Source organism: Condylura cristata, unplaced genomic scaffold, assembly GCF_000260355.1.
Source record: "Condylura cristata isolate star-nosed mole 26May11 unplaced genomic scaffold, ConCri1.0 scaffold00001, whole genome shotgun sequence".
NCBI lineage: Eukaryota > Metazoa > Chordata > Mammalia > Eulipotyphla > Talpidae > Condylura > Condylura cristata.
In genome coordinates, this window is record NW_004567102.1 from 28,060,351 (window position 1) to 28,074,594 (window position 14,244).

At 35.0% G+C, this 14,244-nt stretch overlaps 1 protein-coding gene across 1 annotated transcript in view; it reads right to left on the reverse strand.

The window, feature by feature from the left end:
* LOC101637420 overlaps positions 1-10,232 on the reverse strand; it is an 18,324-nt gene extending 8,092 nt beyond the window's left edge. Inside the window, exons 1-2 of the mRNA XM_004674044.1 lie at positions 10,140-10,232; positions 9,331-9,691 (exon numbers count right to left, since the gene is read on the reverse strand). Coding sequence (XP_004674101.1) covers positions 9,331-9,691; positions 10,140-10,232 — 454 coding nt within the window. The remainder of the gene's footprint in view (positions 1-9,330; positions 9,692-10,139) is intronic.
* Between the last annotated feature and the right edge of the window lie 4,012 nt (positions 10,233-14,244).

A 14,244-nucleotide genomic window follows, 5' to 3' on the forward strand; every position in this document is an offset into this window, starting at 1 on the left:
ATATATTATGTATAAGTTATAAAGTTTTTTTATGAATTTGCCAGTCAGTATACATATGCAAACATATGTATACATATGTATATACATATATATACATAACTATACATATATTTGCTTTTTTGTCTTTTATCATAAAAGCAAAAATCCACTTTGAATGTCTTTGGGTTTAACTAAAACAGTACATGACATCCCTAAATAATTTTTGGTTATAACGTTGATAGAAAAAGCAAATCCTGACTAACATTGAAAGAAATGTTACTACTTGAATGCCTGGTTTCCTTATGTGTAGTTTTGCTTAATGCAGCACATTTTAAGGACATATTGACAAATTTAAATGTTATTAATTTACAAGCATATAAATTAAGGCCCTGTCTTAATAATCAAAGTCCACATTTATATGAGTTACAAGCCCAGAGGTGTTTACCCAATATTAAGTGTCCATCATGTAGGTGGGTATACCATTTCATTTATAATAAAATGCAGCTTTTTAATTTATAAAGAAGCAAAAATCCAATTAGGAGATTTGCAAATGAAGTTATTACATTATGGAATATATTTACTTTATTATATTGAAATTGTCTCCTGAGTATTAAATCTTATAATCAATTTCTGTCATAATTTCTTTCTGTTTACAAGTAAATATGGATATTGTGCACACTGGATACCAAAGCAGTCAATGGACTTTTTTTTTTTTTTTAAGATTTATTTATTTGTGTATACAGAACTGGGTACAGGCCAGAGGCTCGGAGCAGTGAGAGGCTTCACCAGAGACAGAGTGGGGAACAGAAACAGGCAGATTGACAAAGTACACTGCTGAGGGGAGCAGTAGGTGGGCCAGGAGAGGTCTGCCACGCCATGTGGTCACCTCCGGACCGCAGGAATCAAACTCATGTGGAAGCGGCTTTAGATTCTCAGTGCTGTGCTTTAACCCACTGTGCCACCAGGAAAGGCCCTCAATAGACTCTTTAATTCTTAAGTTTAATAGCTAAAAATAAATTATTTTACTGTACTCCAAGTGAGACTTGCTAAAACTTGCCTATAGAGAATCTAAGATTCCCCACTGCAAGCATATATCTAAACTGAAATTTTAGATGTATTTATAGAATAAAGTGTTAGAAAACTTGAATTGGGTTGGAGTCTACTGCCCTTTTTTTGATACTAATCTTTGTATAGATAATTAATTGAAGAAAAATTCAAGCAGTCTTTATGGATAACTCACTATTCAGAATTTTCTTTGTGGTGTTCAATTAGGTATGAAATAGGTGGATTAAGAATAGATTTCACTAGTCCTTCCAACATGGAAGTATTATCTACTTTGTAAAATAAATAACCTCATGAGAAATGTGACTGTATAATGTATTTCTGAGTAATCATATTACTAAAGAACATGAATTTTTCAATTATAGATTAACGTTGATAAATCCTAGAAGTCAGGCATTTGACTGATGCACCTGGCTTTCTATGACTCACAGACATTTGCAGCTCTTACTAGGTAGTCTACCAGACACTTTCCTAGCCCTTACCCACAGTCTGTGGGCCACAGAAATGCAGGTTGAGACAGAAATGCCCTTGGCTACCAGCATACCTCTCTTTGGTTAGCTAGCAGAAATAGCCAATCAAAATTAATTCTCCCATCTTTATTCCTTAACTTACATGTTTCCAGCAGTGAAATACAGTTATTAACAATGGAGAGTTCCTAGTTTGATATAGAATCCAAGCATTAAAAACAGAAGAAAATATGTGGTGAAAAAGGAACTCTCCTGCACTGCTGGTGGGAATGCAAACTAGTACAACCACTATGGAAAACTGTTTGGAGGTTCCTCAAACTGCTAAACATGGCGCTTCCCTACGACCCAGCAATCCCACTCCTAGGTATCTATCCAAAAGACACAAAAACACTGATTGAAAAAGATACTTGTACCCCCATGTTTATTGCTGCTTTATTTACAATTGGAAAAATATGGAAGCAGCCCAAATGCCCAAAAGTAGATGACTGGATTAGAAAGATGTGGTACATAGATACAATGGAATATTACTCAGCAACCAAAAAAAAGAAACACATGTCTTTTGCAGCAACTTGGATGGAACTGGAAAAGATCATGCTTAGTGAGATAAGCCAGAAAGAGAAAGAAAAATACCGGATGGTTTCACTCATAGCAGGAGTATAATGGACCAGGTGGAAAATAACAAAAATAATGAACAACCATATACCAGAGACATTTTGCGGGGGTGGAGTGGGGAGTGGGATCAAAAACGGGGTGGAGGGAGGGAAATGCACGGGATTATGGTGATGGCACATAGGTGACTTGGTGTTGGGAAACCCGCGGGGTTTACAATTGAGATGAAAAAAATGTACAAAATGATGTAAAAATAAACCTTTGTAATAAAAAAAAACAGAAGAAAATAATAAGTCAATATTATTTTAAGGGCAAAATTGTGTGTAGGTTTCTATGGTTGTAAGTTAGGATTTTATGTCACCTGCCAAGAGAATGAAATGTATATCTCTAACACACACACACACACGCCCAATAAAAACAAAACTGTGAGAAGTGATAATTTCCTAGTTTATGAAACTGAATATGAGGATTACCAAAATTATAGTTTTCTCTGAGGGAAGAAAGATATTTGGCTTCTTTTGCCAATTTAAAAAATACAAATGAAGCCCTCCCTGGTGGCACAGTGGGTTAAAGCACAGCACTGAGAATCTAAAGCCACTTCGCATAAGTTTGATCCCCAACAGCCCCAGAGGTGGTCCACATGGTGGGGCAGACTTCTCTTGACCTGCCTGCTGCTCCCCTCAGCAGTGTATTTCAGTGGATCGGCCTGTTCTGCTCCTCACTCTGTCTCTGGTGAATCCTCTCACCACCCTTGCATCTCTGGCCTATACCCCAGTTCTGTATGCATAAATAAAATAAATCTTAAAAAAAATAAAATAAAATAAAAAATACAAATGAGGTGATCAGAACTCAGTGTCTACAAATTCCTTCTGACTAAGCCCCTACACTGAGTGAATCCTTCTGTAGGTTAGGGACCAGTTATGTCTAGGTCTGTTGCTCTTTTTCACTCATTTTTTGTACAATGTAGATCGTGTAGCAGCTAAGAGCATGAGTGAACTGTGAAGTCAGATCACATGGATATGAATCCCTCTTTAGGCCATTTGCTAGTGAAGTAAATGTAGGAAGTTTATTTAACCTTTCCTAATCTTAGCTTTTCCTCACCCATAATATGGAAATTAACAGTATGATTCACATTTAGTAAACATTCAATGATCCTAAAGTGCATTTTTATATTCTTTAATTATTTGTATACTCATTTGAGATTAATAAAATTGAGAGAAAAGAAAATAAGTCTTTCTACCATAGTGTTCTAAGTCATAACACCCTTTCTTCTAGTGGAAGTATCTTTCTTGACTTTATAATAACCATTTTAGAAGGTCCGACTCTGACTGCACAATCATATAAATTCAAAGGTTTATGTGAGTTAGTCTCTTTAATCCCACCCCCCATTTCCCTCTGACATATTTTCTGTATAATAAATTCAATGGTCAAGGCAAACTGTAATACCACTTCATCTGTAATAGTTTTTCTAATCCTTTCAGAGTAATTATTATCATCCCCCTTAAGTTCCCACAAAGAGTGTATCATTTACTTGATTATTTTTGGTTAGTTGTCTGTGTATCTCTCTCTCTTGACAGTGTACAAGTTCCCTGAGGGCAGAGACAATGACTTACTTATGCTTATGGAGTACAATACTGGGGAAAAAAAGTTTTAAAATACATGCTTTGGGGGAAAAATGCTGAGAATCCTTCTGGACAGTGATATCATTTGGCACTTGGATAGCCATCATGGGTGGAAAAGTGCAATTAGACCCTTTGTAAATGTCACAGTGAAAAGTAACTGGGTATTTGAGAGTCCAGCCAGAGTGGCACATTTTGAAGAAGCAGCTTCTGAGTGCCATTTCAGAACTCATATCTACTCTTGATATTTTTTTGTTCAGAGGCTCTGCACAGCAGAATATAAAATACCAGAAAATGGTCTTTTAATCCTTTGCATTTGTTATTCTCCTAAAAATGAGGGAAAAAAAACTATAGTCATTAAACATCATTAACTACTCAAATTCACCAATAATTATAATGTGGTTTTTGTTCTACTTCTGAAATTCTCAAGATACAGATAGAAATTAATTCAAAATTCAACTTGAATTTCTAAACTGTAAGGAAGATGAAAACAATCATTTGCAATAGTCATAGCCATGTGAGGTCAATAGCAATTTGGATATCAATTCACACAGAGTGTAGAAATGTGACAGACTTGAATCGTCTTTTGAAACACTTGGTCTAAGGATAATCAAGACAGGTCCAAAAGGACATGAGAGTCCAATGACCTGGGGTGACATTAGAGAACCTCTTGAACATCGGTTCTGACACTGACCATTATCTCTAGTGAGAACAGACACAAAAGCCCTCTACAAAATCTTAGCAAACTGATTTAACAATGCATCAAAAGAATCATATACCATGACCAAGTGGGATTTATTCCAGGGACACAAGGATGATACAACATCCAAAAATCAATGTAATTGACTACATCAACAAAAGGAAAGAAAAACCCTCAGATTATATCAATAGAGGCTGAAAAAGCATTTGTTAAGACTGAACATTTATTTATAAAAAAAACTCTGTAAACATTGGGGATAGGTAGAACATACACCAACATAAGAAAGCCATATACAACATACCCACAGCTTATGGTGAAAAACTAAAAGCTTTCCCACTAACATCTAAAACAATATAATGGACCAGGCAAGAAAATAATAATAATGAACAGCTAGATACCAGAGACAGTTTATGGGGGTGGAGTGGGGAATGGGGTCAAAACAGTGAGGGGGAGGGAAATGCACTGGACTCTGGGTCAAGAGAAGAAATTTTTAAAAACACAGAAGAGGGGACTTCCCTGATTGTGCAGCAGGTTAAACTGCAGCACTAAGAAGCTAAAGCCACTTCCACATGAGTTCGATCCCCACCCGGAAGTGACCCACATGGCACAGCTGACCTCTCCTGACCTGGCCACTGCTCCTCTCAGCAGTGTACTGAGTCAGTCTGCCTGTTCTGCTCCCCACTCTGTCTCTAGTGAATCCTCTCACCGCCCCTGCACCTCTGGACTGTACCCCAGGTATGTATGAATAAATAAATAAATCTTTAAAAAATATACAGAAAAGGAAGGAAGAAATAAAGCTATTTTTATTTGCAGAGAACATGATGATCTATGGAGAAAATCTGAAAAAAAAATCCCAGAACTAAAAAACTAAAAAGTATTATGGCAAACTTACAGTATACAAAGTTAATATATAAAGGTAATTGTTTCCCTTTGTACCAGCAGTGAAGAAGTGGAATATGAAATTAAAAACACACTATCATTTATATTTGCACTTAAAAAAACCCTATGTGTATTTCTAATATGCGATGTATAATTTTTATGTGAAATAATCTACAAAGGTTAAATGAAATATATCAAGGAAGAACTAAATAAATGGAAAAATATTCCCTGTTTTTGGACAGAAAGATTCATTTGTCAAGTTGTCAGTTCTACCCAAATTTATCTGCATATTCACTACAGTTTCATCAAAATCCCCATCAAGTTATTTTGTGGCTTGACAAAAATGTTTAAATTGATAGGAAGAGGCAAAAGACACAATAGCCAGCTTAGTATTGAAGAGGAACAAAGTCAGAGAACTGACAATTCCCAATTTGAAGGCTAACATAAAAACTACAATAAAAGGCAAATGCAAGCCAATAGAATTCTTTTCAAAGATAACAAAGGAGAAAATCTAGATGACCTTTGCTGTAACTGTGAGTTTTTAGATAAACCGCCAAAAGCACTATCTACAATAGAAAGAACCCTGACAAGTTGAACTTCAGTAAGATTCAAAACAAATAAAAAGCACAACATTCGTTAGCAGACAACTAGATTAATAAATTGTGGTATAACCTGACAATGGAATATTATTTAGTACTAAAAAGAAATGCTTTATCAAGTCATAAAAAGACATGAAGGAAACTTAAATGGATATCACTAAGTGAAAGAACCCAGTATGTATGAAAAGGCTACTTACTCCATTATTCCAAAAACTATGAAAAAGTAAAAAGATTATGGTAAAAGGAAAAGTGAATAAACAGAATGCATAGAAATTTTAGGGTAGTGAAACAATTCTTTATGAAACAATGAAGATTATAAATTTTAAAAATCTTTAAATAATAACTTTACTGTTTGTAGGCTACTTAAGAATTGGAAATATCAAACCAACTGTGAAAAAATTAAAAATAATTTTATGCATACAAAACTACTGTAATCATATAAGATGTGATTTTATATTCATATTTTCTTCAAAATTATGTGCAAATGTTGTTACCCAAAGACTGTTGACAATGATAAAATTGCTCTTCAGAGTTGCTTATCATTTACTCATTGAACACAATTTGTTATTTGATTCCCAAACAATTTTTAAATGATGATATATTGAACGACAGGAACTCACTAATCTATAAATGTTTCATGTGCCTCAGACACTGAAAATATCACAGTCTTTTGCTGAAGGTATAAAGACAGAAGAATGTAACATGAACAGATGGCCCGCGTCAGTCTTCTAGCTCTCAAGAATGGTGAAGGTTGCCTCTGCTTGAGCAGGATGATCAAGCAGCATGTGTCAGCTGCAACCTTTCTGCCTTCCTAATACTCTTGGGAATTTTTCTTAAGTCAATATTCTAGCACAACAATTAAAACAAACACAAGTTTTTAAAATTGTTTCTTGCATTAAAAATACATCTAGAAGGAAAGGTGTTGTTGATGAGTTTACATGGAATGCTGTTCATACCTTGAAAAACACTCTTATTTCTATTATTCTATTGGAAAAATGTGCACTAGTAGAATTGAAAGACCCTAAGTAAACAACCAATATCTTCTTTCATCCTGTCAAACACTGACAAATGCTAACAGAAAAGTGTGTAAAACATTAGTGTCATTTCTTCTCTCAGGAAACACTATGGAAACAGCATATCCCTTCAAGAGCAGGTGTCTATTGATGTAAGTGTGCATGCTGAGCATGTAAGAGCAGGCAAAAGTTACTAAAATCTGTGCGGGGAGATGGAGACTCTTTAAGAAACAATGAATACTAAATGATCAAGTTAGTTCTCTAATTATGTGTAGTTTACTACATGGGGCTTTCAGGATCAACCAGTGATTTCCTCGATGTTTCCATAAGGAGATATTTTCTGCATAGGATATGAGACATGGACTTCTCTGTATGTCTGCTTGGCAGCATGTGTCACTTATCTGTACTGTATGGAGAATTCATTTGATTAAAATTTCAATTAGTAAGAGCAAAATGAGCATAGAAACATTTCATAAATGTTCATTTTAGAATAAATGGATGACAAAAATCAAGTGATTAACAGAGAACTCGGACCACTGGGCATTCATGGAAAAAGAATGTCCTTGTATAAGGCAGCTTCGCCAGTATGTTTCAGGCTTTGTATATTCATATTCCCTAATGGACTTATTTGATTTAAATAAATGTTCAGTTACTGAAAGAGGACATAAAGCTATGTTCCAATTGTATAGTAAACACATTTCAGTACACATTGCTTCTTATGGTTTTGCTATTAAGTTGTAATATTGATGCAAAAAAAAAGTTTTTATAGAAGTTACCTGTGGGGAAATGGTGAATTTTTTCACTTTTATACAAAAGAGTTTGAATCACAATAGTTTCTTTTTTTTTTTTTTTTTAAGATTTTTAAATTTATTTATGCGTACAGAACTGGGATACAGGCCAGAGATGCTGGGTGGTGAGAGGATTCACCAGATTCAGAGTGGAGAACAGAACAGGCAGAATGATGGAAGTACACTGCTGAGGGGAGCAGCGGGCAGGTCAGGAGAGGTCTGCTGTGCCACGGGGTTCTCCTCCAGGGCGGGGATCAAACTAGCACCCCAAGTGGTGATGGCCAGCTTTGCAGTGCTATGCTGCAATTCGCTGTGCCACCAGGGAGGGCCCCACAATAGTTTATTTTTTAAAATAGAACACTGACTCAGAAATCTGCTTGATCCAATTTTTCTAACTGCCGACATTAGCCAGTTCAGCTTTTAATCTATGACTTTGTCATATATTACTGGCTATTTGAAGATACTGCAATTTAATAATCCTATGCTGCAACAAATGACAGTTTGCTTTAAAAATTTTAAAATAAAATAAAGCACAAAGTAGAAAATAAGAGCTTAAGTGTGACCAAAAATCTATAGCACCAAGTCAGTAGCATTACAGACGAGGAAGGAACAAAATGAAAATATGGACAAATTACTTTGGAAATAATCAGATATTTGCTTTGCTATTTATTTTATGAGTCACCCTTCCTTAGGGAATATAAAAACTACACACATTGTATTTTATGTTTCCAAAACTAGAACAAAGAAATGTGTTCAATCTCAGAATTAATAAGTAATGACTGTAATAGCTCACATTCTTTCTGGTCTTCTCTGTGATTCTTTCTGGAATAGCAATATTCTAATTCTTGAAGAGAATTATCTCTGTGCTTTGAATAGTAAAATACTTCTGAAAAGAAATAACAGTGTGTGGAACTTAAAGATTTTATTGTGTAATTTATCTGGGAAAAGCTAGGTTCAATTAGTTAAAACATTACATTTTCCAGGCAATTTTCTGACCCTGAAGAGCAATTAAGGAAGACCTCTTTCTGGCTGCTTTGCTAAATGTTCTTAGTGCCATCTGCTGCATGCTTCTGGCTACTGTAAGGAAATGACTCTAGTTAATAGAAGTTTTTGAATCTAGAAAAAGCTGGTTTCATATTTCTCTTATTGCAATCCATGTGTTGAAAGAAACATTTTATCTTTGCATACTGACATGGAAAATTATTTTAGAGCAAATAGAAATTATTAACATTAGTGCTTAGCTCTGTGATTTTAACACTAAAAATATTTATTTAATGTATTCTAATTCCTCTAAAGTCTACATGTACATGTAGTAATTTTATGAAGTAAATATTTTGCACTGACTTCAGCTGAAAAGTGAGACTCTGGTTCATTGATTAAGCAGCATTTCTTCTAAATTGAAACTATTATTATCGATCAGCTTGCTTCACAGAAAATTAGTGAATCTAGGTCCCCCCTGATGGCACAAGGGGTGATGTCTTGGCACTATTACACTATCAGCAGCCACTACGACAACAGAAGTTCAATCCTGGCTAGGGAACTGACCACATTAAGCAGCAGACCTCTTCTGTCTTACCCACTGCTCCCCTCAGCAGTGTATTTCTGCCACTCCAACTGTTCTGCTCCCCATTCTGTTCTCTGTCTGCTATCTTCTGCTGCCTTAGAACTTCTTCTGCTTGCCAAGCTGCATCTTCTTCTTCTTCCCATGCATTGGTATTTTCCTGCCAGGTATCCAAGTCACCTAATTCAGAAGACTGATGTATAAAAGGCAAATCTTGAGTAGCTGCTAATCTGCTGGAGAAACCTGTACTACCATCGGAGATGCCAAAATTTAAGGGCTCTCTCTTCTTAATGATGATTTTCTGTGTTTTCCTGATGGTTGGTGCCATGTCCTTAAAATAGTCAGGTTCCAGCTGTTCCAAAGCATTTTGTTGTGTTGTCACATTCCCATTCCCTCCTTCAATCTTTATGCTACCCTAACCTGCACCTCTGGCCTACATCCCAGCATAAATAAATAAATCTTAAAAAAAAAAAAATAAAAAAAGAAAATGATTGAATCTATTGTATTTAAAAGTGACAAAATATATGACATTGAAAAGACATTTATCAGGGATATGCATATTGACTTTGTAATTAAAGGGCTTATTTTTGACCTGAACATTAAAAAGGACAGATATAGAAGGGCCTTTTAGAAGTAGAATAACCCATACTTTTAGGTGGTATTTCCAAAGATATATGGAATTATCTACTACCTAAGTGGAGAGGAATAAACCTGCTTATAATTGTGGAACAGGAAAATTTGCATCCAAGTATGCAGCCCTATGACACCTTAGCCAACAATACCATTTGGGAATAGTTTCTGACTCTTCTAAAAACTGGTATATGTAACTTAAACTACATCCCTTTGATGGCTCATTTCCTTACTTGTCTTGCTGATATAAAATTCATTACTTCAAGGTCTGGACTGGTAAGGTGGTTGTCAGGTAAGACCAACTTCTTGTATCTGTCCTGGTTCATCCTGTCCCCTTGTTTTAATTTGAGGGTTCTAAATATCCTGAAGGCTGGAGGGAATATGCTGATTTGAGTGGCTCCATTATTGAATGATGCTGTTCCACACTCACCTACTGGGTTGTTCTTTGGATCACTAGCATGAAGCTCAATAAGTGTTAAATTCAGCTAGATTTTCACACTTGCTCTAACAAGCATGATTCAACATGCTCTGCTGAGATAATTACATAGTTTAATCCCTAACAGTTGAGTTGATTATCTAAAACACATGAGTTTAAATGCCTGAAGAAGATTGCAGTCTAAACTCTTGGAATATCTACTAGTGACAGTTACTCTGCAACAATCCCTTGAGCTTATTTTTCTTTTTGCTCCAGAGAATTATATCTTTCACCCTTTTTGTAGACCACCCTCATCTGGCAGATAATTAATACAATAATTCTATCCTCATAGTGCTTTAAGATGATAGCCTACTTAAAAGTACACAAGCCATTTCCTCAATATTGAAAATGAAGCAGACTGTGGTAATGCAAAAGGTGTTTAATTATGTATAAAACAAATCACAGTTGCAAAGTTATAAAGAAATTAGAGTAATAGAATGCAGGGACAAATATGATGATAGGCTCTGTAAGATAATAACTATACTGAAGAAACAGATTGTCAGAACTCTTGGAAGAAAGTCAGGGTCAGGTGGCATTTAAAAACTAATTTTCTCAAAGTCAATTGAATAGAGTTGATCAAAATCTCTGAAAAAAATTAGTTTTTCTTTTTAGTCACTAAGAATAAATGTTACTTTGTGTATCATGGAGGTAGAAGTTCACAGTGTGTTATACAAATGTAAATATGCTTGTTCCTAGGAATTCCTGTCAATCACACCATACAATGAATAAGAACAGAGCTCTTCTTTCTCTAGAATGTCTAAGATCCTCCTATTTAGGATTAGTAAAGCCATGAGCCAGCTACCATGTTCTGTGTGTTTTGTATGTCCTAAATCTTCCTTTTTATGTGTTCTGTTGTGTTCATAATTTGTATTTACCTAAAAACCAGTGATGGTGAACACCTTTTCACATATTCATTTGATATTTGAATGTCTTTAGTGTCTACTAAAAGATTCTATTTTAAATAGGCAAATTTTGTGTTTGCCTCATGTCTCTTCACCTACAGCCATGCAATCTGATAAATCCATTCTCTATATACTATAGTGACCTGATGAATTTCCTTTCAAGGAATATTATATAAGAAACAACCAGATGAGCAGGCAAAACATTCAGAAACCCCCACGAGGACAGTAAACCTGACCTGTGTGATAGTCTCTACACTGACACATTTAACATCTAGTTCTAATCACGTGGTATGTTATCAATGTCATTTTCTGTTATTCCTGTCTAGGCTGTATTTTCACACTGAGTTTAGTTTTTTTTTTGCTGCTTCTCTTCCATTTGGCCTTCCCTTTTGGACTAACCCACATACTCCACCATATAAACTCCTCTCATATTTCCTCCTTACCTTTCAGAAAAGGGACTCCTTAACTCATTCCAAAGAAGACCAAAAATATCTAGAAATAAGTTAGGGAAGTGAAGTGAATGTAAAATAAAATTTGCAGCAATAGGTGGGGATTATAAAACAAACAAACAAAAAAAAAGGAATGCAGGATTTATTGTGGTGAATGGAGTTGAGCATCTTTAGGTAAACATGTTTCAACAAAAGTATCTTGAAAACCAAAGAAACAAATTGCTTTGGAGAATGGTTTTAGTGTTTTATGAAACATAGAGTGCCCAATATCTATTAGTGGAAAGTGTGTAAAGGCACTCTGAAGTTCTTCTTGGATTTATCCTTTTTCAAAGTCTAAAAATTAAACTTTAGTTCTATCTCATAACAACAGCATACACTCAGCTCTCCCTTGAGGATTCCCAGGATGAGAGTTTAGCCCTCATGAGACAGGAGAGTAATCTCTTCAATCTCCTCTGTGAGTCTGCTTTGGGGTGAACATTCTTTGTCTCCTTAAGTCACATGCCTAAAGTTGCATACCTTGTACTAGACTATCTGCAATTTTTTATTTGTTAATTGTATCAAATATTGCATTAGGATGACTGTTACTTTGACTTTCATTTCCATTCATTTTCTCCAATTGCAATATTCACTCTATTTCGCTGAATAAATTGTGTCAGTTTAATTTCCATGGTATAAAAAATAGGATAGTATAGGGAAAGTATTTTTTTCTGTTTTGTTACATTATAGCATATCCAATGCTATAAAAGTTTACTAATCAAAAGGCACCTCTAATCAGCCAGTCAAAATCACTAATCCATGTGTCTAAAAACATAAGGAATGTATCCTTCATGAATATGACTATGAAAATCAGTATTTCCCCCATTTTCCTACTGGAAAAATTAGAAAAGCAATTTTTAAAAACCTGCAACCCACATGTTTAGTGAAACTAGGAGAGAAATAAATTCCATGCTGCAAAGAAGGAAAAAAATACATTATTACTAAGTGAAAATCCTAGTTCTTCCATGTTCTCAAAAATTTAATTTTAGTAACTTGAATAGATATGTAATTGTGTTCTGTTGTGTTCGTAATTTGTATTTACCTAAAAACCAGTGATGGTGGACACCTTTTCACATATTCATTTGCTATCTGAATGTCCTTGGTGTCTGCTAAAAGATTCTGACTATTTTTAAATTGAGTTCTAATTTTAGAGAATTCACATTTTGCCAATCTGGTGGTGGGCAGCAGAGGGTAGTATTGCTATCCCATTATGATTTCAATTGGCATTTCCCTGATTGTGAATAAAGCTTAGCACTTTTACAAATGTTTGTTGATCTGTTGGACTCCTTTTGGGTTGTAAAATGCCTATTTATGTGTTTTGTCTATTTTTTATTGGATTCTTCCTCTTTTTTATTGATTTGTATGAGCTCATTGTATGTTATGAATACAACTCCTTTTTCTGCTAACAAACATCTTCTACTCTGTGGATGGTCTTTTAGTCATTTTGATAGTAAACTTTTTAAATTACTTTTTTAAAGCATTTTTAAAAGGTTTACTTACTTATGTACACAAGAACTGGGGTACAGGCCAGAGGTGCAAGGGGTGAGAGGATTTTCCAGAGACAGAGCGGGAAGCAGAACAAATGGATTGACTGAAATATACTGCTGAGGGGAGCAGAGGGCAGTAAAGGAGAGGTCTGCTGTGCCATGAGGGTCACCTCCCTGGCCAGGGATCAAATTCATGCTGCCATGTCTGCTGATAGCTTCATAGAATTACACTTTAACCAGTTGTGCCACAAGGAAGTGCCTTAATAATATGTCGATGAACAAAATTTGTATTCGTATGATAGTCATATTTATTGATTCTTTCCTGTTTGGTTTGTGCTTTTTGTGTCATATTTTAGAAATATTTCCTTTCTCAAATGTCATGAATATTATAAATAGTTTCAATAGTTAGAACTTTCACCTGCCGGTGAAAGATTTGAGATAGGATCCACTTTTATATTTTCCACATAATTACTACTGTGCTGCTTACTGAAAAGCTGTCCTTTTCCATTGCTTTCACTAGTTAATCCAATGTCCAGATATGCATGATTGTTTAAAAGCTCTCTCTTCTGTTCCATTGGGCTGTCTTAATATTATTAAGGCTGGTTATCTGGTGAATATATCTGAAAATTTTCATGTAACACTAACACATTAACAGCTTAGGTTTCTTTTTATGCTTTCACAAACCTCAAATCTTTCTACCTAGTGTTATTTTTTACAACCACCTGTGAATACCATTACCTCAATAAAAACTGAATGTTTAAAAAGAAGTACACATCTTGGCATACAATAGTGAAAATGCAGGATACCTAAAGTAAAGAGAAAGTCTTAAACACCACAGGAGAAAAGCATAACATCCTTTAGAATTGATGTTTAATATAATTTTGTTGGGGGGGTGAACACATTCAAGTTTTTATCTGAAAAAGTCTATTTCACCTTTATTTTTGAAGATAATCTGTTTTAAAACACTGGAGATATTAATCTACTGACTC